This window comes from Cicer arietinum, chromosome 8 (genome assembly GCF_000331145.2).
Source record: "Cicer arietinum cultivar CDC Frontier isolate Library 1 chromosome 8, Cicar.CDCFrontier_v2.0, whole genome shotgun sequence".
Classification (NCBI taxonomy): domain Eukaryota; kingdom Viridiplantae; phylum Streptophyta; class Magnoliopsida; order Fabales; family Fabaceae; genus Cicer; species Cicer arietinum.
Window position 1 is genome coordinate 5,371,580 of NC_021167.2, and position 25,404 is coordinate 5,396,983.

The 25,404-nt window shown below is 32.4% G+C and overlaps 7 protein-coding genes across 8 annotated transcripts in view; 5 read left to right on the top strand and 2 right to left on the bottom strand.

Annotated features, from left to right (window-relative positions):
* Window positions 1–976, top strand: part of LOC101511189 (AAA-ATPase At5g17760-like) — a 3,993-nt gene extending 3,017 nt beyond the window's left edge. The window contains exon 2 of one of the 2 annotated variants that reach the window (XM_004512016.4): window positions 159–976. In XM_004512016.4, the coding sequence (XP_004512073.1) occupies window positions 159–704 (546 nt within the window). In that variant the 3' untranslated portion in view covers window positions 705–976. The remainder of the gene's footprint in view (window positions 1–158) is intronic. The other variant, XM_004512017.4, reaches the window with a different exon arrangement.
* Window positions 977–4,145: 3,169 nt separating this feature from the next.
* LOC101512048 (AAA-ATPase At3g50940) lies at window positions 4,146–6,378 on the top strand. Its single transcript, XM_004512019.4, has 2 exons — window positions 4,146–5,410; window positions 5,742–6,378. Exons 1-2 carry the CDS (start codon window positions 4,370–4,372, stop codon window positions 6,150–6,152), a joined length of 1,452 nt encoding a protein of 483 aa, XP_004512076.1. The 5' UTR covers window positions 4,146–4,369; the 3' UTR covers window positions 6,153–6,378.
* Window positions 6,379–6,531: 153 nt separating this feature from the next.
* On the top strand, window positions 6,532–11,851 carry LOC101511732 (phosphatidylinositol/phosphatidylcholine transfer protein SFH12-like). The gene is made up of 15 exons (XM_004512018.4): window positions 6,532–7,092; window positions 7,444–7,582; window positions 7,711–7,918; window positions 8,337–8,436; window positions 8,552–8,818; window positions 9,045–9,122; window positions 9,224–9,325; window positions 9,415–9,464; window positions 9,557–9,656; window positions 9,754–9,828; window positions 9,915–9,977; window positions 10,286–10,391; window positions 10,831–10,988; window positions 11,335–11,415; window positions 11,524–11,851. Exons 2-15 carry the CDS (start codon window positions 7,555–7,557, stop codon window positions 11,533–11,535), a joined length of 1,428 nt encoding a protein of 475 aa, XP_004512075.1. The 5' UTR covers window positions 6,532–7,092; window positions 7,444–7,554; the 3' UTR covers window positions 11,536–11,851.
* Window positions 11,852–13,552: 1,701 nt separating this feature from the next.
* LOC101512690 (probable disease resistance RPP8-like protein 2) lies at window positions 13,553–20,046 on the bottom strand. The gene is made up of 3 exons (XM_004512021.4): window positions 17,203–20,046; window positions 16,827–17,085; window positions 13,553–14,309 (listed from the first exon to the last, which is right to left on the bottom strand). The coding sequence occupies exons 1-2, from the start codon at window positions 19,907–19,909 to the stop codon at window positions 17,081–17,083; spliced, it is 2,712 nt and encodes a 903-aa protein (XP_004512078.1). The 5' UTR covers window positions 19,910–20,046; the 3' UTR covers window positions 13,553–14,309; window positions 16,827–17,080.
* Window positions 14,081–16,077, top strand: LOC101512377 (peroxidase 72-like). Its single transcript, XM_004512020.4, has 4 exons — window positions 14,081–14,305; window positions 14,680–14,871; window positions 14,965–15,130; window positions 15,431–16,077. The coding sequence occupies exons 1-4, from the start codon at window positions 14,081–14,083 to the stop codon at window positions 15,841–15,843; spliced, it is 996 nt and encodes a 331-aa protein (XP_004512077.1). The 3' UTR covers window positions 15,844–16,077.
* Window positions 20,047–21,269: 1,223 nt separating the features above from the next.
* Window positions 21,270–22,990, top strand: LOC101513009 (glutaredoxin-C3). The gene is made up of 4 exons (XM_004512022.3): window positions 21,270–21,508; window positions 21,631–21,704; window positions 21,802–21,900; window positions 22,618–22,990. The coding sequence occupies exons 1-4, from the start codon at window positions 21,333–21,335 to the stop codon at window positions 22,671–22,673; spliced, it is 405 nt and encodes a 134-aa protein (XP_004512079.1). The 5' UTR covers window positions 21,270–21,332; the 3' UTR covers window positions 22,674–22,990.
* Window positions 22,991–23,551: 561 nt separating this feature from the next.
* LOC101513336 (probable methyltransferase PMT27) overlaps window positions 23,552–25,404 on the bottom strand; it is a 4,983-nt gene continuing 3,130 nt past the window's right edge. Inside the window, exons 4-9 of the mRNA XM_073364661.1 lie at window positions 25,299–25,404; window positions 25,072–25,182; window positions 24,820–24,994; window positions 24,432–24,698; window positions 24,149–24,343; window positions 23,552–24,065 (exon numbers count right to left, since the gene is read on the bottom strand). The exon at window positions 25,299–25,404 is cut by the window's right edge and continues 1 nt beyond it. Coding sequence (XP_073220762.1) covers window positions 23,858–24,065; window positions 24,149–24,343; window positions 24,432–24,698; window positions 24,820–24,994; window positions 25,072–25,182; window positions 25,299–25,404 — 1,062 coding nt within the window. The 3' untranslated portion in view covers window positions 23,552–23,857. The remainder of the gene's footprint in view (window positions 24,066–24,148; window positions 24,344–24,431; window positions 24,699–24,819; window positions 24,995–25,071; window positions 25,183–25,298) is intronic.

Consider the following 25,404-nt stretch of genomic DNA (forward strand, 5'->3'; position numbering starts at 1 on the left):
ATATATATATATATATTTATGGGCATATTTTTAGCTTATATTAAAAATAGATAGATAAATTTTAAAATTAAAACACACACACACACATGCATTCCTTTCTAAGTTAAATTGTTAGAGTATGATAATTTGAATTAGAATACTAAAATTGGTGATAATAGGCTCATCGTGATTCTGATGGATGGATGCAGTTAACATTATCTGGATTACTAAACTTCATAGATGGATTATGGTCAAGTTGTGGAGACGAAAGAATCATCATATTTACAACCAACCACAAAGAAAGATTAGATCCAGCTCTTTTAAGGCCTGGAAGAATGGACATGCACATTCACATGTCCTATTGTTCTTATGAAGGTTTCAAAATTTTGGCCTCAAATTACTTGGAAATTTCCCATGATAACCCTTTCTTTGGAGAGATTGAAGGATTAATAGAGGACATACAGATAACACCAGCACAAGTGGCAGAGGAATTGATGAAGAACGAAGACTCAGAGGCAACGCTTGAAGGATTTGTGAAGTTACTTAAGAGGAAGAAGATGGAAGGTGATGTGTGTGAGAATAATAATAAAACAGAACCAATTCAACAGCAGCAATCTAAAAGGCGTAAGGTTAGTTGCAAGCAAAAAAGAGGTGTCAATAGCAAGACTAATGTTGGTGTTACTCAAAGAAGGACAAGAGGTATTAAAAGAGGATCTAGTTTGTAAATTAAGGTGCTCATCATCAAATAAAGATTCATGTTAATTAGAGTTACTAGTAATTGTGTCTGGAAACAAAATATTGCTTATTTAGGCTCCAATGTTTTGTTTGTTATATAATCATCATTTGCTTAAAGGCTATGTTTCTATCCCAACCTGTACTCTAACTATTTTAACTACATGAGAAGAAAAGAATGAGAGACAGATTGTGTTTGATGATACTATAGTATCACTAAGTGGACAATATATAAATATATATTAAATGCGTTGGTTTTTTATCACACTTATTTTACTTTATTTATATTCAGTGTAAATATTAAATTTCGTCAATAATATTTATATATTATTATTTTAAAATTATGCACATGAAAAATTATAAAAATTGAATATTTTCCGTTATAGGACTTTGTAATCAATATTTTATTTGTATTTTTAAAAATATATTATATGTTTATTTAATTTACTTAATTAATAAAATATCATATATTTTGAAAAATTTATGATAATTTATAAATTTCAGTTATTCAACAAAAATTCTAAATTTAACTATTGAATTGATAAAATTAAATATCTACAATAAATTATAAAATAAAATAAATGTGATAAAAATTACTTTTGAAGTCAATATATATATATATATATATTTATAAAAAACGTGTTTCCCTCAACAAAGAAAGACACGAAAGATACACAACATACAAGCAACAAGTGATAAGCATATATGCATTCTTGATATCATTCCGTTTCACATTAGTGCTAAGAGAATTTCTGAAGTAATACAGTGGTAAACACTTTTTGCGAGAGATAATTCAGAAAAATCTTATACCTTTTTGTTGTCATCTAGCCTAGTAGGAGCTACCTTTCTAAAACTATTTTACTGTACTAAGTTAGAAGGTTGAGAAAATTGAACATAATCAATGTGATTAGTAGGTGTTTCGGTGTATGTTTTGTTCAACGATAAACTAGTAGATTAAATCATTCAAATTGAAGGGACTGAACATAGTTACTGTGTTGATGGTGAACTAAGATAAAACGGTGTGCCTCTCTACTTTGTTTTAGTTCACTTGCACTATATTCTTTACTATAGTATAGCCACAAAAAGTTTTTTGAAAACACATCAAACTCTTAATTTTTTTTTCCGCTCTACAAGTAGCGCTTGTTTGTAGCAGCACAACTTCTAATATTCTGCACGCACTAGTCCTCGAGATTACCATAGAAGAAACTAGCTCTCTCCTCGAGTGAATTAAGGAAGGCAAAAAAAAAAAAAGTATCGACATATAAATCCAAATATTAAATAATCTCGTGTGATAAATCAACCACATACAAATGCTTAATACATTTGTCAGCATGACCCAAGTTTTAATTAGATATAAATTTAAAAAATCAAATAACTTCTCTTTGAGTATGTATGGATAAAGGAATATTTTAAGGCAATGTAATTTTTTTAAGGAAGTTTAAATCCTTCGAGCAAATTACTTTGTTTGAATAATAAATTTTGAGAATTTTCAAAATAAATAGATTTCATGAGGTATTTTGTCAAAACAAAATTCATATAATTTCAAATACCACTTAAACGTTAAGAATTTTAAATTCTCTCTTTACTTTATAGTATATAAATTATGAAATAGTCTCTATAATTTTTGAAAGTTTACAATTGTGATTCTATAAGTTTTAAAATTTTCATATTAGTGCATAATTTTTTTTTTGGCAAATTGATCCCTAAAGATGTTCAAATTTTACAAATTTGTCCCTAAAAGTTGTAAAATGGTCTCTTAACTTTTACAAAATTTTAATTTTGACTCAAATATAATTTTCATTTTTATCCCAAAACTTTTGAAATTTATAAGAATAGATTAATTCTTAAATAACAATTCTTTTATTCAAACAACAAAATTTAAAAATAAAATAAATTCAATTAAAATATTTGAATTGTCTGAAATTTTAATTTCCATACAATTTCTAATTATCCTATCCAAACACATTCTTATAATTTAAAATTTTATAATAAATAAATGAACACCAAAGTATGAGTTTTACTTCATAGAGCAACTTCAGTGAGTTTTCTGAAGTATATTTTGTTGGTGACATGAGATTGGGAGGGGCAGTGAAAGAGGTTGATTTGAGTGGAACTTCAATGGAGGAGATGTATTGAATTCAAAAGCTAAAACTTACGGCCGAACATGGACCAATACTTGTATGAATACATGCTAATTAATGGACCCTTTAGCTATATAGGTATGATGAGACCTTGAGTCCTTGACCTTTCATCCCTATCAAGTGTTCTAAGAATTTCTCTCAAATTTTTTAGATGTAAGGTACTCCAAAGTATTTGATAGTTTTTTCTATAGAATTTTTTTCTAAAAGATTTACCCAATTTATAGTGCAACTAAACACTATTTAATTTTTTTATCTATGATATAATTACGGCGGTATATTACAAGAAATTTTATCAAAGAATTTGACTATGATATTAGGAGGTCGATAATAAAATTTGATTTTGTTATCAATAAAGTTGAGTTTAAAGTAAGATGTTACTGATCACAATTCAAACTACGATAAAGAAATATGTTTAATATGCAATAGAATCTCAAACATAATTGAATTACCTTATGTGAATTTTTTTGAGAAAAAAAAAAATGGATGCAGTTTCAATTTTTACTCTTCATCAAAGAGATGCATATTTTATAGTTGTATATCACCATTTGTTTTTATTTTATTTGAAAGAAAACTTTAAGTTTGAATTTTTTTTTTTTTTTATATAATCTGAATATTTTTTATAAATATTTTGTACTCTTTAATTTGAAATGATACTTTTAACTTATTATTTTAAGTGTTTAATTTCTATCTATATCAACTTGTTAGAATAAAAATATTTTAAATAAAAACCTTTTGGATGTATTGAATTGAGATTTTAAAATACTATTGGTTACAATCAAGATTTTTAAAAACTTTTTAATAGATTTGTAACCCTCTAAAATATTCTATAAATTTATAATATTAAATGACAAAATATAATAAATATATTATAAAATTTAAATAAATAAAAATAAAATTGATACAGTTTTTAAAATTTTTCGACAATAAAATAGTTTCTAGTTATTATCACAATACATTTAAATGCATTAAAAATATAAATTATTTAATTATTTTAAAAATAAATATTATTTAATTTTTTTATTTTTTATTTTTCTTATTTATATGTGTATAAGAAGTAAAATAACTTACCCCCCGTAGACTACAAGACATTGAACTTTTTCTTTTTAAAAGCAAAATATAGATAAATCACCCAAACCACAAGAAAAAGTCTAAGAGAAAAAGCTTTAAAAAAAAAAGGACATTTGTCAGAAACAATAACTACTTAACGAAGAAGGAAACTATTAGAAAAAAAAAACTTCCAAATAAAAAAAAAAGCAACATAACTCAATTTATAAATTGTTTTTTCTATAAATAAATTAGACTCAAATATAAAAGTAAAATGTCTTATCCGTTGAACAGTAAATCGTAAATCGTGTTATTACAACCGATCAATTCATTTTGTTAAAAAGAAAGATCCTATGTTATCAATTTAAGGTTCTAGGAGGTGAAAAATTATTTTAAAAAAAAACTATAAAAATCTATGAATTCTACCCTACAAATATGCGTTAAAGAGCTATCAATTCAGCATTTGAGTCACCATGAAAACACCCATTGTTAACCGTTTCTCTTCCTCTTTTACAAACATTGGTTCAGCATCATCATGGTTCGAGATTTATGCAGCCTTCTCAACATTCATGATGCTTTTAAGAACCGCAATCAACGATCTCATACCCTTAGGACTTAGAACTTTCATAATCTCAAAGCTTAAATATTTCTTCTCAGATTATCATCCCAACAACAACACGGTCTCACTTCAAATCCATCAGTTTTGGGATGGAAATGCAAACCATCTCTTCAATGCAGCCAAAGAGTATCTCCCAACAAAAATCTCCCACACTTATAAATCCCTCAAAGTTGGAAAATTATCCAAAAACAAAAACATTCTTTTTGCTTTTGATGGAAAGCAAGTTGTGGTTGATGAATTTGAAGGCATAAAACTTAAATGGAAGATTATTGAAGACTCAGAAGTTGATGATTTTGACAATCCCAAAGAGAAAGCATTTAATAGGCGTAGGTTAAAAAGATATTATGAGGAGGATGGACTTATGCTAAGTTTTGATGAGAAGCATAGAGACAAAGTTATGAATGAATATATTCCCTATGTTTTAAGCGTTTATGAGAATATAAAAGCAGGACAAAGGACACTTAAGATTCATTCTATGCAAACTGGACCTTGGCAATCAAGTGATTTAACACATCCAGCTTCTTTTGAATCACTTGCTTTAGATCCTGATTTAAAAAAGGTTATAATTGATGATTTGGATAGGTTTTTGAGGAGAAAAGAGCTTTATAAGAAAGTTGGTAAGCCTTGGAAACGTGGTTATTTATTGTATGGACCTCCAGGGACAGGAAAATCTAGTCTTATTGCTGCTATGGCTAAATACTTGAAATTTGATGTCTATGATTTGGAGTTAAGTGCTATTTATTCTAATTCCGAACTTATGAGAGCTATGAGGGAGACATCTAACAGTTCTATTATTGTCATTGAAGATATTGATTGCAACACTGAGGTACTACATCGATCAAAACAAGATAAGTTTTTGGATAAGGATCAGTTGGACCCTGTCTTAGACCTTAAGGTTTGTTCTCTTCTTCTCTCTACCACTCATTCAAATATTCTATCTTCAATACACTTTCATCTTTTTTTATTTAAAGTATTCGTCAAATTAACCGCATGTCTTAAAATATAAATATAAATTGATTAAAGAAAATTATATATAATCCAAATTTTGAATTAAATATTAATTTTATTTGACTAACTTTTTTTTGTATTTTGAAGAAAGCTCACAATTTCCATTACAAAAACGTCTATTCACTTGTTTAATATTATGTAAAATATATATGAAATGTTTATAAATATGCAAGTAATTAATTAATTACCTTTCTTTCTTTCTTAAAATTATGGAATAGGGGACTAAGAAGGTGCCTAAAAGGTTTACTATGTCGGGTCTTCTCAACTATATGGATGGTTTATGGTCAAGTTATGGAGATGAACGAATTGTGATATTTACTACAAACCATAGGGACAAAATAGATCCAGCATTGTTGCGCCCTGGTCGCATGGACATGCATATTCACTTGTCTTTTCTTAAAGCCAAGGCATTTAGAACCTTAGCTTATAATTATTTGGACATTGAAGGTAATCATCATCACCCACTCTTTGATCAAATTGAAGAGTTATTGGAGAAAGTAGAGGTCACCCCTGCTGTTGTGGCAGAGTATTTGTTGAGAAGCGAGGATCCTGATGTTGCTCTTCAAGGACTTATTCAATTTCTTCAAGAAACTGATGTTTCAAAAGAAATTATGACTGTAGCTACATAGAAAACTGGCCTCTGGTATTCTAGTATTTATTTATCATAGGCACTAGTATATATGCCTGTCTTTATTTTAATATTTTTGTAAGGGATTTCTTATATTTTATATGTCTTTTTATTATTAAAAAGACCATGATATAGACTAATTAGGTTAAGTCTACTGGAAGGGGTTAGTTTCTATAATATAACGAATCTACTATTGAATATAAATTATGAGAAATATTTATATTTAATGTGTCTTGAATAAAATTATTTTTTGTGGAACAAATGTATGGAAAAAAAATCATGCTATAGAATTTTGATTTGGTTGAATGATTGTGTTTTAAAATGGATACATGGAAAGTTTAAGAGGCCTCAAATTACTAGGTAGTTTCTTCTTATGCCCCATATGTTTTCAAAATACATGTATGAATGTCAATTCCGACTAATAGAAAATAATTTTAGATTGATAAATTTGAACAAAAGTTAGGGGCTTCTAAAAAAATGAGAGGAGAAAATAAGATATATGCAGGCAAAACAAAAATAAGATTAAGACCATTTATAAAGATTACTTGGAGAACAATATTAATAAAGAATAGGACTCTTATTCTCTATTGTTGCATCTACTCTTATGAAAAAAAAAGTTCAAATTATTAATCCAACTAATAAATCAAATTTTTATCAGACATGATATGAATTATGATAATTAATCTCCCAATATATATATATATATAACCTAAACCAAGAGGCATATGGTTGTGTATTGTATTGTATATTATTTTCATGTTTTCTAATTCTGAATTGGTGAGACATTCACGGCCTTGTTGAGACTTGGTCATGGTGCCTCACTGTCTCTTTACCAATTTTCTAAATTTAGCTATTTTTAGAATAACAATGTTTTTATATAACCTTTTCTTTTATAACCTCTCTCTCTTTCTTTCCCCCTGCCTTCCATTCACTTTCTACAGGTAAATATTATTTTCCTTCTGTTCCTCTTCTCTTTTCTTTTATTTTGGAGTTCATTATTTTCATTTGCATTTCTGCATTCATCTCTTTTATGTTTCAAATTGATTCATGGTAATTTTTTTTATTTTCTTGTTTTTCTTTTATTTAATGCATGGCGAATTCACTTACGTTGTGAATATTGATAATGTTGTAAAATATGGTAGATGCGGCCACAATTGTAATTGTAGCTGTAATTCTATTGCAGATATCTCTAAAACATTTATATTGTAGCTATAATTGCGATTTTTGAATCGGAATTTAAATTTATAAATATGTTGTGTCTAATGAAATATTGGTTGGTGGTGGAGTTGTAGGCAGGGCATTTGGGAGTGCTTTAGTTTTATGCCCTGCATGATATGAGTGCTTGATTTTTCTATCCTTCGCCTCAACTCCTCTATAACACAAGCAACAATAAAAAAGACACCATGTCAGGACCTGTACCTTCTGGGAATGGTAAACTTCTTTATTTTAGATTAAGCATTTTTATTTTAAATGAGATGTTAATTCAACAATTAAATGTAGTTTAATTATCTATATAGTGTGTTATGGAAGTAGTTTTTGAACAATAAATGATGTTGTAGGATCTTTTAAGAAGAAAGCAATCAATGCCTCAAGCATTCTCAGGAATTCGTTGACAAGAAAGGGTAGGCGAAGTAGCAAGGTGATGTCCGTCGAAATTGAGGATGTTCACGATGCTGAGGAGTTGAAAGCTGTTGAGGAGTTTCGTCAAGCGCTTATATCGGACGAACTTCTCCCTGAAAAACATGACGACTATCATATGCTGCTTAGGTCACTTTTTCTTCTTCTGTGTTTAGTCTATCATATGATTCACAATTTTGCATGTTTGGTTGGTTCTGGAGCTAATTTTCCCCATCTTTGCTACTAAAAAATTCCACATGTTTTCAGAATTGCACTTCAAAACGACACACATTATTTGAAAGTGCCTTTGTTTTAGGACAGCATCCCACCCCACTCGACACTCTACACAATTACCAATTTTATTTATGGCATTACCTCCATTTTGATATTTTTAAAAATTACATATGAGATTCCTCCTACAATTTTGTTCACTCTGATGTCTTACTAAGCATCAGATCACACCTTACTTTGGGTCACCCTTGGTTCCATGAATGAATGTGTATTCTTTTTAATAAGTAAGAACATAAAACTTTTCTTATTCAATTATCCAAGTAATTTTTTTGTATAGATTTCTTAAGGCAAGGAAATTTGAGGTTGACAAATCAAAGCTGATGTGGTCTGACATGCTGAAATGGAGGAAGGAATTTGGTGCTGATACTATCACGGAGGTACTTGGTTAAGGGGATTTGGTTTATTTTATTTATGTATTCTATATTGGCTATCAATTTTGGCAGTTCACTAAATTAATTTCATTTATGTTTGTGTACTCTTTTATTATACCAGGACTTTGAATTCAAGGAAATTGATGAAGTATTGCAATATTATCCACAAGGACATCATGGAGTAGACAAAGAAGGACGACCTGTGTATATAGAGAGATTGGGACAAGTCGATGCTGGCAAGATGATGCAAGTCACAACCATGGATCGCTATATTCAATACCATGTAAAGGAGTTTGAGAGGACATTCGATGTCAAGTTTGCAGCTTGTTCCATTGCTGCCAAGAAGCACATCGATCAAAGTACGACTATCCTGGATGTCGAGGGAGTGGTATGCATGAAAAATATGTAGTTATATTTAATTTAATTATATATATATACTAAGGTCATAATTTCCAACTGTAAATTTATATTTGGTTCACATATTTCACTACCTTTTTGAAGTAGCATACAAGAGTAAGAGAATAGTCATTTAGTGACACAAAATGAACCTGATATATATCCATCATGAAAAAGTTGCTACAATTTTTGAGATAAATATTGTTTCAATGTCACAGGGGCTTAAAAGCTTCAACAAACATGCTAGGGAACTTGTTACTCGTATTCAGAAGATTGATGGTGATAACTATCCAGAGGTAATATATTATTTATATAGTTTTTGTTAGAATTATGGGAGATAATTTTTTGTTGTGAATAATTAGTGAGTAATATCATGAAATTGGTTGCTTCACTGCAGACCTTGAATCGCATGTTCATCATCAATGCAGGTTCTGGATTTAGAATACTGTGGAACACTGTAAAATCCTTCCTTGATCCCAAGACCACAGCAAAAATCAATGTGAGCAATAATCCATATACTAATTCTGTTTGCTTTTTTTGGGAAAATTGTATGACTCAAACATATTAATTTATATATGATATGATCAGGTTCTTGGTAACAAGTATGACACTAAGTTGCTAGAAATAATTGATGCAAGGTGAGTTCATGAATAGATTGAAAAATAAAGTCTTCCTTATAGCATCACTAATTAAAGGTAATTAAAAAGCTTCCATTGGTTTTCTTTTTCAGTGAGTTGCCTGAGTTTTTAGGAGGTACATGTAAATGTGCTAATGAAGGAGGATGTATGCGTTCTGATAAGGGACCGTGGAAAGATGCAGATATAATGAGGGTGGGCCTGACACACTTCTTTTTTACCTTTATTTTCTTCTTCCATCACAATTTTTAATATCAGATAATAATTTTAAATTGTGTGTATGGAACTGCAGATGGTTCAGAATGGTGATCACAAATGTTCAAGAAAATCTGAGTCGCATGTTGAGGAAGAGAAGACAATACCTGAGGTGAGTGACAAAAGCTCATTCTTATCTGTTGATGTGATTCTACAAATGCTATGGCTTCTTAACTGATTGATGAGCGTGTACTCTAGGAGCCCGAGACTCCCAAGTTGGAGGAAAATATCACCCCACAAGTTTCTCCAATTTGTGAAGAGGTATGTTAGTATCCATTTTGAATCTTGTTAAGAATTGAAATCTTTCTGGGCATAATAGAGTATGTAAAAACTTAAAATTAGTAGTTCTAATATAAATACAAATGATAAATTCATATTCTGAAACCAATCCTATATATCAATTGATTATGAACGCGTGTTCTTCTTTTTCTTGCTTCATAAACTACATGTTATATTGTTATGACTAGATTTTAGTTGTGGTCTTCTTCCTGTGCAGCTTTCGCTTTTTAGTTTTCTTAATGCCCTTTGTTTCTTTAGTTCTAACTTTTTGAAAAATATAAGCCTCACAGGTCCCTGCTACTACAGCTTCCAAGCATGAGGATGTAATCCCAGTGGATGATAAAAAACCTGCTAAGAAAATAGTTGAGGAGAGTGACACAAGTGCAACATCAAAAGGTACATGGGGGACAAAATTATATATTCCTTTCAATATTTGACTTTAATTTGTGTTAAATGTATCCCTTTGTAAATTAATTAAGGTTTTAATATGTAGTCGCAATAACAGTCACAGTTATGTCACGATCCTTGGTCATAGTTATGTTACGATCCTTGATACAACTGCAGTGGTGGTTATGGAAATCTCAAAAGTATTTATACTGCACTACAATTGCACTTGCAGACTACAATTTATAATCATGATCCTAGATAAGAAGTCACTTCCGGAAACGATTGTTAATTCATCCTACCCATGTTTTTCTTCCACCTTTAATTCATGATTCTAAAAATATTGTCTTTATGCAAAATGAAAATGTGTGTGGACATTTTCATATCTTTTGAATGCCATTTAACATTATTTATCTGAATCTTTCCACTCCTCTTTGTTTTCCTTCTGCAGAGTTTATGACTGTCATGAAACGCATGGCTGAGTTGGAAGAGAAGATGACATCCATTAATGATCAGCCTCCTACGATGCCACCTGAGAAGGAGGAAATGCTAAATGCTACTATAAGTCGAGCTGATTTATTGGAAAAAGAACTCATGGCCACCAAGAAGGTATACAATTTGAGAGAACACAACTTGGTTCTAAAGAAAATAGATAAATAAAAAACCACAAGATCGTAAATGATTGATCACGGAGCTGGGCCAATTGTGCCACGTCTTTGACATCAGAATGACCACTATAGGTTTTCGATGATGCAGTTCTTAAGTTTATAGAATACAATACTTCAGCTACTGTTCAATTATCAGTGAATATGAGTCATACTTAACACAATGATTAATCTTTAGTTTAGCTTGTTCCGTGAAAGCTAAAATTGGCATTTATGATTTTTTTTTTTAAACTGAGGCTCTATCTCTCTTTTTTTCCTTTTGATTCTTATTGCTGATTTTGCTTTGTTAGGCTTTAGAGGATTCACTAGCTAAGCAAGAGGAGATTTCAGCATATGTTGAGGAGAAAAAACAGAAGAAGAGCAGAATATGTGTATGTACACTGCCTATACAATATACACATACCTTTTAACTTTACTACTTACTGCATAATTATTTGGTAGTTAAAATATATTTAACACTATTTACTTTCTTTATGCAGTTTTTCTGGTAAATTAGAAATTGCGGATGCCCAAAATGTGATGTCCAGAGATTAGCAGGGGATTGACTTTCACTTTCCAGGAAACTTCCCAAATGCCCTTTTATATAAACGTTCCAACCAACATGCGAACTAGTAAATTTACAAAATTACAAGAAAAGGATATGCTCAATATATAAATTATGCAAATCAGATTTTTTGTTTAGGATAAAATCAATATGGTTTCTATGTATATATAGGGCTATGCACAGTATGCAAAGCAGTCTTATATTGTGTACACATTGGAATCAATATCTAGTACAAAATTAGAGAGTATGTATATTTTGATATATTTGAAAATCTTACTCCCCCAAAAGAGCTATCCTTTTGTTGCCCATAGTAAAAAAGAAAAAAAAAAGGCATTAGTAGGGAGGAAATTTGAATTGGCAGATGTGTGTTGACATGATGGGTGAACTCTTTTCTTGTCCTCTTAATAATGAAAATATATATTTCAACAAATAAAAGAATTATAATTAATATTTTCCCATCTTAATTTTTTTTACTACAATGTTATGTTTTTCCTGAAGGAGATATCAAAGACATGAATTATTTTATTTTACTTTTCGGGTAAAAAATATTAGATTATGAGAGATACTCATTATGAAAGCTCAGATAGAAACATCAAGGATTTCCTATGCAGAGTTTCGGACCTAACTCAAGCTAGTCACAATAGGTGTGATTGGAAAACCAATTTTACAAACCTCAATTAGTGAAACCATTAATTTGAGCTTGGCATATGCAAACAATCAATTAGTTAAATACCAAAATCAGGCATGCATGAATGCTTCCGGCTTCTTAGCTTTTGCTTCTTTCGGACAGGAACGATTCTTAGAACTATGTGGTCGAGTGATTATAAAGGATGAATACACACAGATGATAATTAACATCATTAATATGTCCAAAGCTTAGTGATAGATGAGTTAAGACCTCCAAATTATGAACAAATGAAAACAACAATAAGAAAAAAACAATCACAGATATTTATGATACACATTGTAAACTTGGTTTAAACTATAAGTTTACAATATGTAACTTTTTTTCCAAAACATGTACTCTAAATTAAAAAGAGAGCGAAAAGTAATTTTGAAAATATAGTAGTGTAGTTAAAAGATGTGGGGATGACAGTAACATCATCGTAACCAAGTCAAAAATAGTCGACGATTTTCATGTAGAGTGTGACATTGTCTTCACGGGGTATACTTTGGTCTAGAATAGGGAAACGTAAAGGTAAAGTAAAAGCATATTGAGATCATTATTAAGCGAGAATAAAGACTAATCATACACTTGTAAAAAAACACATGCAACTTTACTTTATATTATAGGCTCTGATTTGAATAATGGTTCGTTGCATGGAGTTTTATACAATAATCCCCAGTGATCTTTTATAGTAGCTTTAAAGTTCATTTCCACGTTCAGTACTCATTGTTATCTATCAATACATTCCAAAATGCCAAAATGAAAAGAATTAGAAGAAGTTATCCCATCTAATTCCATCACTACATGACTACCAAGGTTCGCTTTCCCCTGGAATCAAAGCTAAGCTAAGCATATACTACAACATTATATGTTAAAAATAATATATTCCAAAAAAAAAAAAAAGTAAACCTATGAGTATAAAGTAAAACCAAGAGAAGACACCTAGGTTAGTAGGTATCCATTCATACCTGTTCCTCAAGTCAAAATATTAATGAGCTACAATCAAATCATTTGAGCAGGTGAGGCTACCTTAACTTTGTAATCTTCCTATAATAAGACACAGAGAACAAGAATTGCAGAATAACTACCCCCTCTATTTAAAAAATATCAGATGTTAGTATTTTATTAGGGTGGGAATTTGGTCATCAATCTCTTTATCACTCTACGCCTTAACTCTTCCACAGCAACCACAAAACTAACTTTATATCCCTTAATAGTGTAACTAATTAGGCTTAAGCAATGTTTTGTCTAATGATAAAGCAAAAGTAATATAATATTTAAGAAATATCAAAAGAAAGGAATTGAATCAGATGTTAAATTAGATAAATAAAAAGATCAAAGGTAGTCTTACAATGCAAGCAAGAGTGGGATAAAAATGCTTTAGACATTTTATTATATTTAACTAATGTGGGAGAAGTTAGTCCAATAGTTAATTAAGGCCTTTACTTATTATAAGTAGTTTTGCTTTAATCCATACTAAAAGCATGCTGCACTACATTTAGAATTTGACTTAGACCCTCAATCTACTACCTTACAACTATATATGGGTAATTTTACATGACATGGTAAGAGCTAACAACTCTTATCTTCATCTTTTACGTGGATTTGAAAATTAGTTAGGTACCAACTCCAACTTTTTTTCCCTCACATTGAGAACTTTTGTCTCTTGGTTTTCTGTCATGCAATACTTTTATGCTACATTGATATTTGATTCTTCTCTATAAATAGCATTTCCATCATAGTGCTCATCCAATCAAGTTGAAAACGCCTCTTCAACTACACTTTCATAACTTTTGTTCTGTGAAGTGATATTGAGAGAAAAATAATGGTCAATTCTATAAACTTTCTCCTGCTTTTTTCTCTACTTGTCTTTGCTCCTTTCTGTCACTGTAAAAAGAAAGTAGGGGGTTACCTCTACCCTCAGTTTTACGATGATTCATGCCCCAAGGTTGAAGAGATTGTCAAGTCCATAGTTGCCAAGGCTGTCACTAAAGAACCCCGCATGGCTGCTTCCTTGCTGAGACTTCATTTCCATGACTGTTTTGTCAAGGTATCTGAATATGACAGGCCAACAACTTAATGATCTAGTAAACAATGTTTAACATTACGGTCCAGACAGCATCACAATGCATGATATAACAAAAAAATTGCAGTTAAATACAATTGATGTGATAGTAATTGCGGTTACATAGGCATAAAATAACTTTGACATCGCAGCCGTAATTGCAGTAGCATACTGTTTCAAAAACCTTGCATTCTGTTTTTAAAACCTTGCAAGTGAATAAAAATAGAAAATTATTACAGTCGTGTCATTGTAACTATATGATCGGTGGAGTTATATATTGAGTATTGCTGATGTGCATCGATATATTTAAGAATTTATTTATATTGTTCAAATTGTATGACACAAAGTTGATGTTGCAGGGTTGCGATGCATCGGTTTTGCTAGATAGCAGTGGAACCATCATCAGTGAAAAGAGGTCAAACCCGAACCGTAATTCAGCTAGAGGATTTGAAGTCATTGATGAAATTAAATCAGCACTAGAGAAAGAATGTCCTCATACAGTGTCTTGTGCTGATATTTTGACTCTAGCTGCTAGAGATTCAACTGTTCTTGTAAAATATTTCCTCTTGTTTTGCACTCTATTTATTACCCTTCTTTCACCATCAAAACTTAATTTCTCGAAACCTGATATTCAATCTCTGCAGACTGGAGGACCAAGCTGGGGTGTACCTTTGGGAAGAAGGGATTCTCTTGGTGCAAGCATCAGTGGATCAAATAATAACATTCCTGCCCCCAACAATACATTCCAAACCATCTTAACAAAATTCAAGCTTAAGGGACTTAACATTGTTGATCTAGTTGCTCTATCTGGTAGACTCCTAGTACTTATCTATTTCATCTCTATTGTTTTCAAAACATACTTGGTTTATATGTGCCATTTAGTTGCATAGACATAACCAATGATTTAAATTACAGTCAAATATGGTTGACGTAATATCAATAGCGTTTGCGCTGCAATCCTAATTGTCCACTTGTATATTATCAATGCAATGCAAGTATGCATCAACCCAAATGATATAAATTTTCTTCATTTGAGTATAGGTTTCATTATTCTCAATTTGTGTTCCATAATTGCATCAGCAGCATAAACAACTTCTTGTAACGTTACAGGTAGCCACACTATAGGAGATTCGCGGTGCACTAGCTTTAGGCAAAGACTCTACAACCAAACTGGGAATGGCAAATCAGATTTCACTCTTGACCAAAACTATGCAGCTCAATTGCGCACTCAGTGTCCAAGATCTGGTGGAGACCAAAATCTGTTTGTCCTAGACTTTGTCACCCCAGTAAAATTCGACAACTACTACTTCCAGAACTTATTGGCCAACAAGGGTTTGTTAAGTTCTGATGAAATTCTGTTGACAAAGAATCAAGTATCTGCAGCTTTAGTGAAAAAGTATGCTGAAAGCAATGATCTTTTCTTTGAACAATTTGCCAAGTCCATGGTTAGGCTGGGAAATATTACTCCTTTAACAGGATCAAGGGGTGAAATCAGAAAACACTGCAGAAAGATTAACACCTGATGAAGTACAAACATTGTCATGTGAAAGTTGCATCTACATTTTGTTGATCTTTTATTATATAAAAACAGGAGAGTGGATCAACTGATCTATTCCCTATTGAATTGATGAAGCTATAGGCAGATTCGTTGTGTTTTGAGTTATAAATTTGGGCTTTTTTTAGCATTGTTGTGTGTTTGAAGGAATTCTATGTAATAAGATGTTTCAAGAATAAGTGATTAAAGTTTGTTGTTGAAATTGATGGTCTTGAAGTTTAAATGAAGTTTGTGTATTAGAAAAATAAACTTATTATTCAATCTTTTTTAAGATACATAGCACTGTTGATTTAAAGGTCACAACTCACTACCCTATTGTTGTTTAAATTGATACCGTCTGTCATGAACCTCTGGTCTTATGATGCACTCTGGTTGCCCTCTGAAAAATAGCACCTAGAATGAGACCTCTCACGTTTGTATGTGAGCAGATAATCACTTTTACTCATAACATATATTGTTGCTGCTATTTACTATTGAATCGAGCATACTTGGCACCAAGCACCATTCCTAAAGTGAATGGAGCATACTCACGCATCTTATTTTTTGGATGCTGTTTCTGCATGTATTTTGCTTCCTAAAGTAATTATGCATCTAATAGAAAGTGTTATATTCTTACTCCAAGGTAGTTTCTATCAAACAAAAAAAATCTTGATTTATTCAAAACTTACTTTGGGATTTTAACCAACTCTTAAGGAGCTTAATAATTCCAAATATTCTTCATGGATTAGAGCAGGCTTGGAAAGGAGATAAAAAAAAAAGAAACAGTAGAAGTAGACAGTGCTCAATCTCTGTGCATTGAATATAAGTTGAGAGAATATACAAATATCAATTACTGTGCACATAATAATTGGATGCAACAATAATAAATAATAGGAATGAAACATGTGGAGCTGTGGTCATGTTGCCTAGGCTAAGGTTTTTGAAGCTCCTCAATATAGTGAGGGAATGTACCTGATGTGCTCTATTATAGCAAACCGCATTAATACTCACAACGAGCTCCATAGGTTATGACAACCTTTGTTGGAATTCATTCCCAATTAATAAAAGGGAGTAAAACTCTTTGATCATAGGAGAAGTGGAAAGGCTCATCAGAGCAGCATGTACATTGTCAAAACAAAATGAAGACCGCATGCTGTTACAATAACTTGAAAATGCTTCCATTCCTCCGATGAAAGTTCCTATCACCAACAATATTGTGCCGGCAATCAATCTGCAGTATGATATGCAATATTGAAAGTAAGTTTCCTAAATTATTGCCTCCATGTACAATGTAATTTTTTCACACAGTTTCTTATGTCAAATTTAGAATTAAGATGAATTAGCTTACCAATTGCTAAAATGTCTGTTGTCGATTCGATAACTGGAGTAATTTTGAACTCAAGCAAATCTTTAGTTCGAAGTCTATATTCAAAATCTACTGGCATGCCAGTAATTTTCAATTTCTTCAAAGAAGCGATATCCTTCAGTCCTTCTGGAATCCTTCGCAGCTTCTCACACCGATCAATAACCATGCACTCAAGCATTGGTACTGCCTTTTCCTCAACTTTCCATTCCTCCAATTCTTTTAAATGAATGAGCCGCAAAACATGCAATTGTGAAAACCCTTCAGCATTGAAGCTTAATTCTGGCCAATTGTATGCCCCTTTACCCAAAACAAGCATTTTAAGTTTTGGCAACCTCTCGAGTTTGGCAATGGACTCCTTTTGTAGGTGGGAATTATGTAAAGTTAGTTTTAAAAGATTTGGCGGGAACTCGTGTGGATCAGGTAGCTTCTTGATTTTTCCATTCAAAGACAGCTTCTGAAGATTTATGCACTGAGACAACTGCATAAAGATTGGAAATTCATCCTCTTCAGATTGAAGTGATATTGAGAGTGAATGAAGGTTGCTTAATCCTTGTATAGTAGAAAGAACAGAAGTCACCATTTGTCCTGATAATCCATTTATCCCAAGTTTCCTAAGACTGCGCATATTTGCTAAACCACCATCTGTTATCCAGTTTCCAGCCTCAATATATGGTAGACTTTGTAGATTGGTTAATGTATCCAACCGTAGATGACCGCTATCTGGAGAATGAAATGGTGTATACAAAAGCAAATGTCTCAAGTTCACCAACTTCCAAATTACATTTGGTATTTTCTTAAGAAAACAACAAAACCTTAAATCAAGTGTTTGTAGGTTTAGCAAGTTTCCAATGGAAAGCGGAAGTTTTCCTTCGAGATTAGTCTTCCTCAATCCTAGATACCTTAATTGAATCAGGTCCCCTATAGTACTTGGCAAGCTAACTAACCGAACACCGTCTAATTCTAACACCCTAAGGAGCTTAAATTCAGTGTAGATGAAATTCAATTTCTTTTCTTGCAGAAATCTCAGATGAATCCATATTTTCTTGTCTATATCCGCATTATATTCTCTATTGAAGAACAGCAGTGAACGCGAATAGCCCGCAATGTGTTTGAAGAAATCATACCGTTCATGGCAAGAATGTATAGAATGCCGCCGTGATTTAGTTAGCTGAGACGTCGATGATGAGCTTGCCATATCACCAAAATACTCCTCCTTAGCTTTGTAGACTGAAAGCTCTCTAAGAAGATCGTGGATGCGAATTGTCTTAACTCTTCCCAATGAACTCACCATTCCAACTTGAATCATACACCTACCAATCAACTCATTCAAGTATCTCTGAGCAACATCTTCTGCAGTTTCCCCACCTTCTTGAGGTAAAAAACCTTCAGCAACCCATAGCCTAATCAATTTTTTTGTCTGAATATTCATACCCTTTGGGAAAAGACCCAAATAGAGAAAACAAGATTTCAATGCAGAAGGCAAATCATTGTAGCTCAATGCCAAAATTCTTGTTATCTTCTCTTGATCTTCCAACAAATCTCCTCTGATATTCTGCAACTCTCTAGTCCATTCCCCACTTGACTTCAATTTCCTAGACAACAAACCACCAACCACAACAACGGCAAGTGGCAAACCTTCACATTTCACCACAATCTCCTTAGCAAGATTCTCAAACTCAGACGGTATCACATTTGCTCCCGGAAACGCTTTGCTTCGAAGCAACGCGAAACTCTCGTCTTGATTCAATGGCCTTATCTGATGAGGATGACTATGTCCATCAGCATGTAAAGCAACCTCCCATATCCTAGTTGTAAGCAATATCTTACTCCCTAATTTCCTTCTAGGAAAAGCATATTTAAGACCATCCCAAACTTCCATAGCCCAAACATCATCAAGCACAACCAAATACCTTTTCTCAGCCAACACATTGTGAAGTTTATTCACCAATTCTTCCTCAGGTAACTTATCCATTTCATCTCTTCCAAGAGCATCAACACCTCTAAGAATCCCTTGCAAAACATCTTTCCTTCTATACTCTTCAGAAACATAAACCCAAGCTTTACATTCAAAATGGTTAGCAATTCTACTATCATTATAAAGTTTCTTAGCTAATGTCGTTTTCCCCAAACCACCCATACCAACAATAGAAACGACGTGTCGTATTGGCTCTAAGGTAACCAACTGCGTCAAAATTGAATCAAAATCTTCTTTAACTTCAACAACAAACTCTTCTTCTGAAAAAGGCGAAGGCTGTCTCCAATGACGCAAACTCTCGCTATCACCGTCACGGTTGGTGCTCATAACGACGCCGTACATTTCGCGTGAGGCGGAAATGTGTTTGATTTTGTTAAGGATCTTGTCGATTCTTGTACTGAGTTTGTAGAGATGGAAGGGAGTGAAGAGTTTGTTGAAATTGGTTTGAACTGTGGAGTGGTAGATGTGTGTTTCGATGATTTCTTCGGCTTGGAAAGCGACATCGCGGATGTATGAAACCCAGATACGAACACCTTCGTTGAATTGTTGTTTTGAATCGGCATCACGTAGGAAAGATTGCATGAAGGATAATTGTTGTTTGAGAGATTCGACTTGGTGTTTTACTCCGGTGAGTTGTGAGACCGATGCACTTGCTTGCTCGAGTAGTAGTTCTGTTAGTTTGGTTACGACGGTTGATACTGCTACTTCGGCCATGCTAGATTTGATCTTGTGTTGTGGCAATTGCCAATTGGGATGCTATTTGATGAATTGGGTTGGACTCCTTCTCTCTCTCTCTCTGCTGCTGCTGCTCTGTTCACATGACTCACAACCTCCTTCAATCAACTCTCTTTCTTTCCACTTTTTTATATAATTATTATTTTTTTACACCACTTTTCTCATATCTTAATTAACCTTTCTCTTCAATAAAATAAATTTTTTTTATTTTTCTGTCGGCTGCCCTTGGGATAAATAAATTAACAAAATATTATTTCATTCAGTTCTGAATTAAATAATTTTAAGAATGTATTTTAAAAATAATACATATAGGTATGTATAGTCTTTTTAAATCTTAGATCATTCGGTAAAAATAAAATTCACTTAGTGTGTGCTTTGAATTTTTTAGGATATAAAAGAAAAAATATTGTATTTTGATTTTTTAAAAGATGCAAAATTTTAGGACAAAAGTGATATGTTCAAAGAATCAAAGATTAGGAAATGAGGGAGTATTAATATAAATTTTAAATATAAGATATATCAACAATATTTCATCTAACTTTCTTTTATATTTTAGATTGAAAGTAGTATTGATATTAATAAAAAAATTAAAAAAGTTATTTACATTAGTTTAATTTATATGTATCGTTAGGTGTTTAAAAATCTTATATCGATAATAAATTACAATTACACAATAGTAGTAGATATTAATGAACCGCGAACATCTATAAGAATAAGTGTCATTGTGTCTAATAGTTGATATCTGACACTTGTATGATGTGAAATATATTCAATGATTTCATATAAATGTCTTTAAAAATAAATATTTTGCTTTTACACATTTTAGATATTTGTGAAATAAAATTAGATTATGTACCTTTATACTTTCAAATGTAAAGTAATTTTTGTAGTAAAATAAGAGAGAGTGAGATTTAAAATAGTAAGAAAATAAAAGAAAAATAAAATGTAAAAAGAGTTATAAAGAAAGATGAAAAGAAAAAAGTAGATAATTTTTATCATTTATTGAATATTCATCTATCAAATCTAGGAATGTTAAAGATATATGAAAGCAATAATAATATATAATGTTTACTCTTTTAGTAAGGCACATACATTTTGATCATTTTTTATTAAAAAGGTGATATTTTATTTAAGAGATTAATAATGGTAAGATGACAAAATTAATTGTTGTTATTAACTATCTACATAAAATTAATTTACTTCTATAATATTTACTATTTTTTTTATACTTTATTTCGAGTATCTTCTTCTTTTTATTTAATTTGATTATTATAACAAATAAATAAATAAAAGTAATTATAATTTATAACAAATAAATAACACAGCAAAGTCCAAACACAAATTCATTACGAGCGTAACCATAAACTATTAAACGAGGAAATAACACAGATAAAGAGAAAGAATGAAGAGGTTACAGTGGTGTATGGTCGTGACTCTTACATTGTTGCCCGTTTTACCGTTCTTATTTGAGAAGGGGAATGGACCAGTAAAAGTTGAAGCCTCAAATTCAGTCTCTGCCTTCGTTCAAAACGCAATCTACTCCAACAGAATCACCATCTTCTCCAAATCCTATTGCCCGTACCTCATTTCTCTATCTGGATTCAATTCATTTTATTATTATTAGTATTATAATCACGCTTGAATGATAATTAGGGTTTAATTTGATCACGATGTTTCTCTTTCCCCATGTTAATTGCTAGGTATTGTTTGCGTGCTAAACGTGTGTTTGTTGAACTAAATGAGCAGCCGTTTGTTGTTGAGCTGGATTTGCGAGGTATTCAATTCATAATTGTGTTTGTGTTCAATTGTTATTGTAATTGTTCAAACTTATCCCATGCGGGTTATAATATTATTTTTGTTTGCTTATGTAGATGATGGATATGAAATTCAGAGTGTTCTTCTGGATTTGATAGGTAGAAGGACAGTACCGCAGGTATTTGTTAATGGCAAGCATATTGGTGGATCAGATGGTTAGTTCTTCCTTCTTAGCTTTTTGCTTTTGTGGGTTATTATTATCTAAGACTAAACTGCCGGTGAAGTGAAAATACTGACATAACAGCTAATATATTAATATTTGCCTATAAAAAAAGGGAAGTGTTGGTTATCAGGAATGAGTAGATTAAATATATGAGCTGGATTGATGATAATAAATATAAATTCAGGTTGTTTAGATCCAATTGTGGAATGGTGTTGGAAGGAATGATGTAAATCATGAAATGTTTGTTTGTTAGAATTGTGGACTGCTGTATTGTTAGACAAGGCTTTTCTCGAGCCTTTGTCTGCTACTCTACTTATGTTAATGAAGTTTTGTTGTTTTTTGAAGGAAAAAAATATCACCCTCTCTAACGAAAATAATGCACTTGGATCCTCTCTGATATGCATCCTCTACCAAGCAAGGGTGGGAATAGAGCGAAGATAGGGGATAGATGATAAGAGGAGAGAGAGAGATTGTGTTAGAAAATATGTACACCCTATAGTATATGAAAAATGCATCCGATCAAGATGCATCTTAACATTGTACTTATGGGACGGATTTTAGTATACTCTAAGGATTACTTATTATTGTCATATACATTAAGGGACTAAATTGAAGGTTTACTGAATTACTATTATCTATATGTTATTACGTAAGGTTAAGGTTGTTTCTCTATCTGTTCTTACAAATTTTTGCTGTTTTTGCAATTTAGATCTCAGTGCTGCAGTCCAGAGTGGTGAATTGCAGAAACTTCTCAAAGCAAGTTGATTGCGTACTAAAGACCGAGAAGCACTAAAATCTATAATTTGTCTGTATGTGGGGAACTCGCATTATCATGGATAATGAAGATTTCAAGCATCTAGAGGCATAATACCTTTTCATGTTTCTTTTGGGTGCTATTTTTGGGTATTTACTAGGTGATAAACATGTACTTCTAGCTTGATGTTGTTCTGCTCAGAATCTGCAAGAGTTCATATTTTAATTTTGTTCTATAATAGCAAAGTATGATCATGAGTGGTTGAGCTCTAACTGTTGGAATTGATTTTGTAGGCTTCTTTGTTAGTTATAAAATTGTGAATTGTGCATATCAATGTGCTAGATTTTGGTCTTGCAAATATTTTAAAAATATGTCAGTTTCTTTTATGAAGCTTGAATTTCTCTCAGATTATTGTTTCACTAAGTCGATCTCAAATTATGGTTTGATGACATCGAAGAAGTGAAATGATAGGACACTGGATTTGCCCAATCGGATACTTAATTTCTAGTTAGTTATGATTGTTTCTAAATTCAAGGGAATCTGTTATAAGGTAGAGGGAAGAGAACTTGGGGGAAGGCATTCAGAAAGTTGTTAGCATATTGTTAGGAGAAATATTATCTGGTTAGTGGTTAGGAGTTCATTGAACTCTGGTTTATCATTTCCCTTACTGTTTTTCCACCATTGTAGAGCTCTTAAGCTCATCCATTTTCATTCAATAATATTAGATTTTTACCTTAAAATTCTGGCTTCTATCATGAAAACTATGGGCCTAAAAAGGAACCAATGTCAAATTGCTGTCTTATAAACTGCGACTATTCAATATAATAGTTTTGTTTTGAGTAATCTAATAAATTAGGAGTTTGCTAGTGCTTAATGTAAATATAAAATATAACAGAATAACAAGTGAGGTTATATTGACAACTGAAAATCTAAATCTGCATGTAGGTGTTCTTTGTGTGACAACATCTATGTTGTATCATGTATGTGATGTATGTGATCTGTATCTCGGGACAATTAAACTGAAAACTGAGATACATATGTGATGAAAATCAATAAATAATAGTGTGACTATTTTCTGGATAACTGTTGTGGCATAGAAGGTGGATGACATTAGGATTCCAAATGCATGTTACTGCTTCTTCACAGCTTTGTCTGAGAAGGAGCCAAATGAAAAGCATGAGTGTTGCATCCATCATCAGGAAGAAGCTACAGAGTTAGGCCGCCAAGTTCCTTTCTTTGCACAGAGCAAACTTTCTTGTTCTTTGGAGAAGGTTATTTCCCAATGAAGAGATTTGAACAAAGTTTCCACTTCGCTGATGGTGTTAGGTTCATCACGTACAATCAATGTTCCTCCCGGTCTCATTATTCTATCCACCTCTGCAATAACAGGAGTAAGTTTGCACCTGGAAAGCCAAAACAACATAAGTGAATCAAATTGGTGCAATTTCTCTTGAATGGTGGGTGAAATAGGTACTTTCATCCATACCTCTCTTTTAGCTTTGAGAAAAGTTTATCTGCATGAAGTAGATCATAAGATCGCGGATATGTGCTGAAGGATTCACACCAGTCATGATATATCCCAAAAAGACCTCTCTCATAGATGATGGGTAGAGTGTCTGGAGCATCTATGTTTACCACATTGAACACCCAAATTGGAAGTTCTCTCAGAGCTGCTGCAAATCTGCACCCACATGACTAATAGTTAAGACTAATGATTATCACATCAAATTAAAAATATGTAGTAGTTGTACTCTTGGTTGAATCAATACCCTCCATAGACAGCTCTCATGTCCATGGCATTTCTCACGTTAGACCAACTTATACCCATGTTGCTCAACTCGTCCACGGTGTTTTTCCATCGTTCAGTGTCTGCAGCAAAATCCTGAGAAGCTGGTTTTCCATAGATCCCCACCTGCGAGTTGTTTAACCAATATGGGGCTTTCTGCAGCCTTCGAGGCCAAACTTCAGGCCATCTGGCTCCTCTCTCAGCCTTGTTAACAGGGACCTTGTGCATACATGCCTGAAGAGGTACATACCTGTAATGTAATTAATACATTTGTTGTCAATACATACACACACATATTAGAATAGTGTTTTTGTATTTTATTGATCACATCAACTATACTTATGTCTATGTGCCAAATGATAGAAATTTACCAGGCTGCATTTGGATCATCGTCATCCTTGCATAATGGAGGTTGGTCTTGCTCCCTTTGCTCATAGCATTCGTTGGAAGTGGGTTTGCGGAAAATAGCGGCACCAACATGGTTCAATTCATCCTTGTTGATAGTCACAAGCTCCCAACACATGGCCTTTGTTAGCGAAGACATTTCTAGAAGAAAATACATATTAAAATTGCTAAGTTATTATATTCGCAATAACAGATAGAGGTATGATATGTAATCCTACCCTTCCATATCTGGACATCTTCTTCAAGCTTCTGGTACACAGGTGTAGCAGACCAAGCAAAATAACCACCTGGTCGCAAAACCCGATTCAATTCCAAAAGCAGCTTGCCACCTAGAAACAGAGTTTCACATTCCTCAAAAACCATGCTCAACCCGAAACTGATCCATTATTAAGTATCAATTCAAAATGGAAAATATAAGCTGAAGTTAAGCCGTTGTGAAACCAACCTTCTACATGCCAGGGTACTCGACAACGTGCACAATGAATGAGATCAAAAACACCGTTGGGAAATGGCAGCCTTTGAGAACCCATGACGGCAGATATAGCAGGAAT

Bases quoted from the DNA above. Each gene is read 5' to 3' on its own strand.
- LOC101512048 (XM_004512019.4), top strand. From the start codon at position 4,370: ATGAAAACACCCATTGTTAACCGTTTCTCTTCCTCTTTTACAAACATT. The intron at 5,411-5,741 runs GTTTGTTCTCTT...ATTATGGAATAG, and splicing joins ACCCTGTCTTAGACCTTAAG to GGGACTAAGAAGGTGCCTAA.
- LOC101512377 (XM_004512020.4), top strand. From the start codon at position 14,081: ATGGTCAATTCTATAAACTTTCTCCTGCTTTTTTCTCTACTTGTCTTT. The intron at 14,306-14,679 runs GTATCTGAATAT...TTGATGTTGCAG, and splicing joins TCCATGACTGTTTTGTCAAG to GGTTGCGATGCATCGGTTTT. The intron at 14,872-14,964 runs GTAAAATATTTC...CAATCTCTGCAG, and splicing joins CTAGAGATTCAACTGTTCTT to ACTGGAGGACCAAGCTGGGG.
- LOC101511732 (XM_004512018.4), top strand. From the start codon at position 7,555: ATGTCAGGACCTGTACCTTCTGGGAATG. The intron at 9,657-9,753 runs GTGGGCCTGACA...ATGGAACTGCAG, and splicing joins AAGATGCAGATATAATGAGG to ATGGTTCAGAATGGTGATCA. The intron at 10,989-11,334 runs GTATACAATTTG...TTGCTTTGTTAG, and splicing joins AACTCATGGCCACCAAGAAG to GCTTTAGAGGATTCACTAGC.
- LOC101513009 (XM_004512022.3), top strand. From the start codon at position 21,333: ATGAAGAGGTTACAGTGGTGTATGGTCGTGACTCTTACATTGTTGCCC. The intron at 21,509-21,630 runs GTACCTCATTTC...GTTAATTGCTAG, and splicing joins TTCTCCAAATCCTATTGCCC to GTATTGTTTGCGTGCTAAAC. The intron at 21,705-21,801 runs GTATTCAATTCA...TTGCTTATGTAG, and splicing joins TGTTGAGCTGGATTTGCGAG to ATGATGGATATGAAATTCAG.
- LOC101512690 (XM_004512021.4), bottom strand. From the start codon at position 19,909: ATGGCCGAAGTAGCAGTATCAACCGTCGTAACCAAACTAACAGAACTA.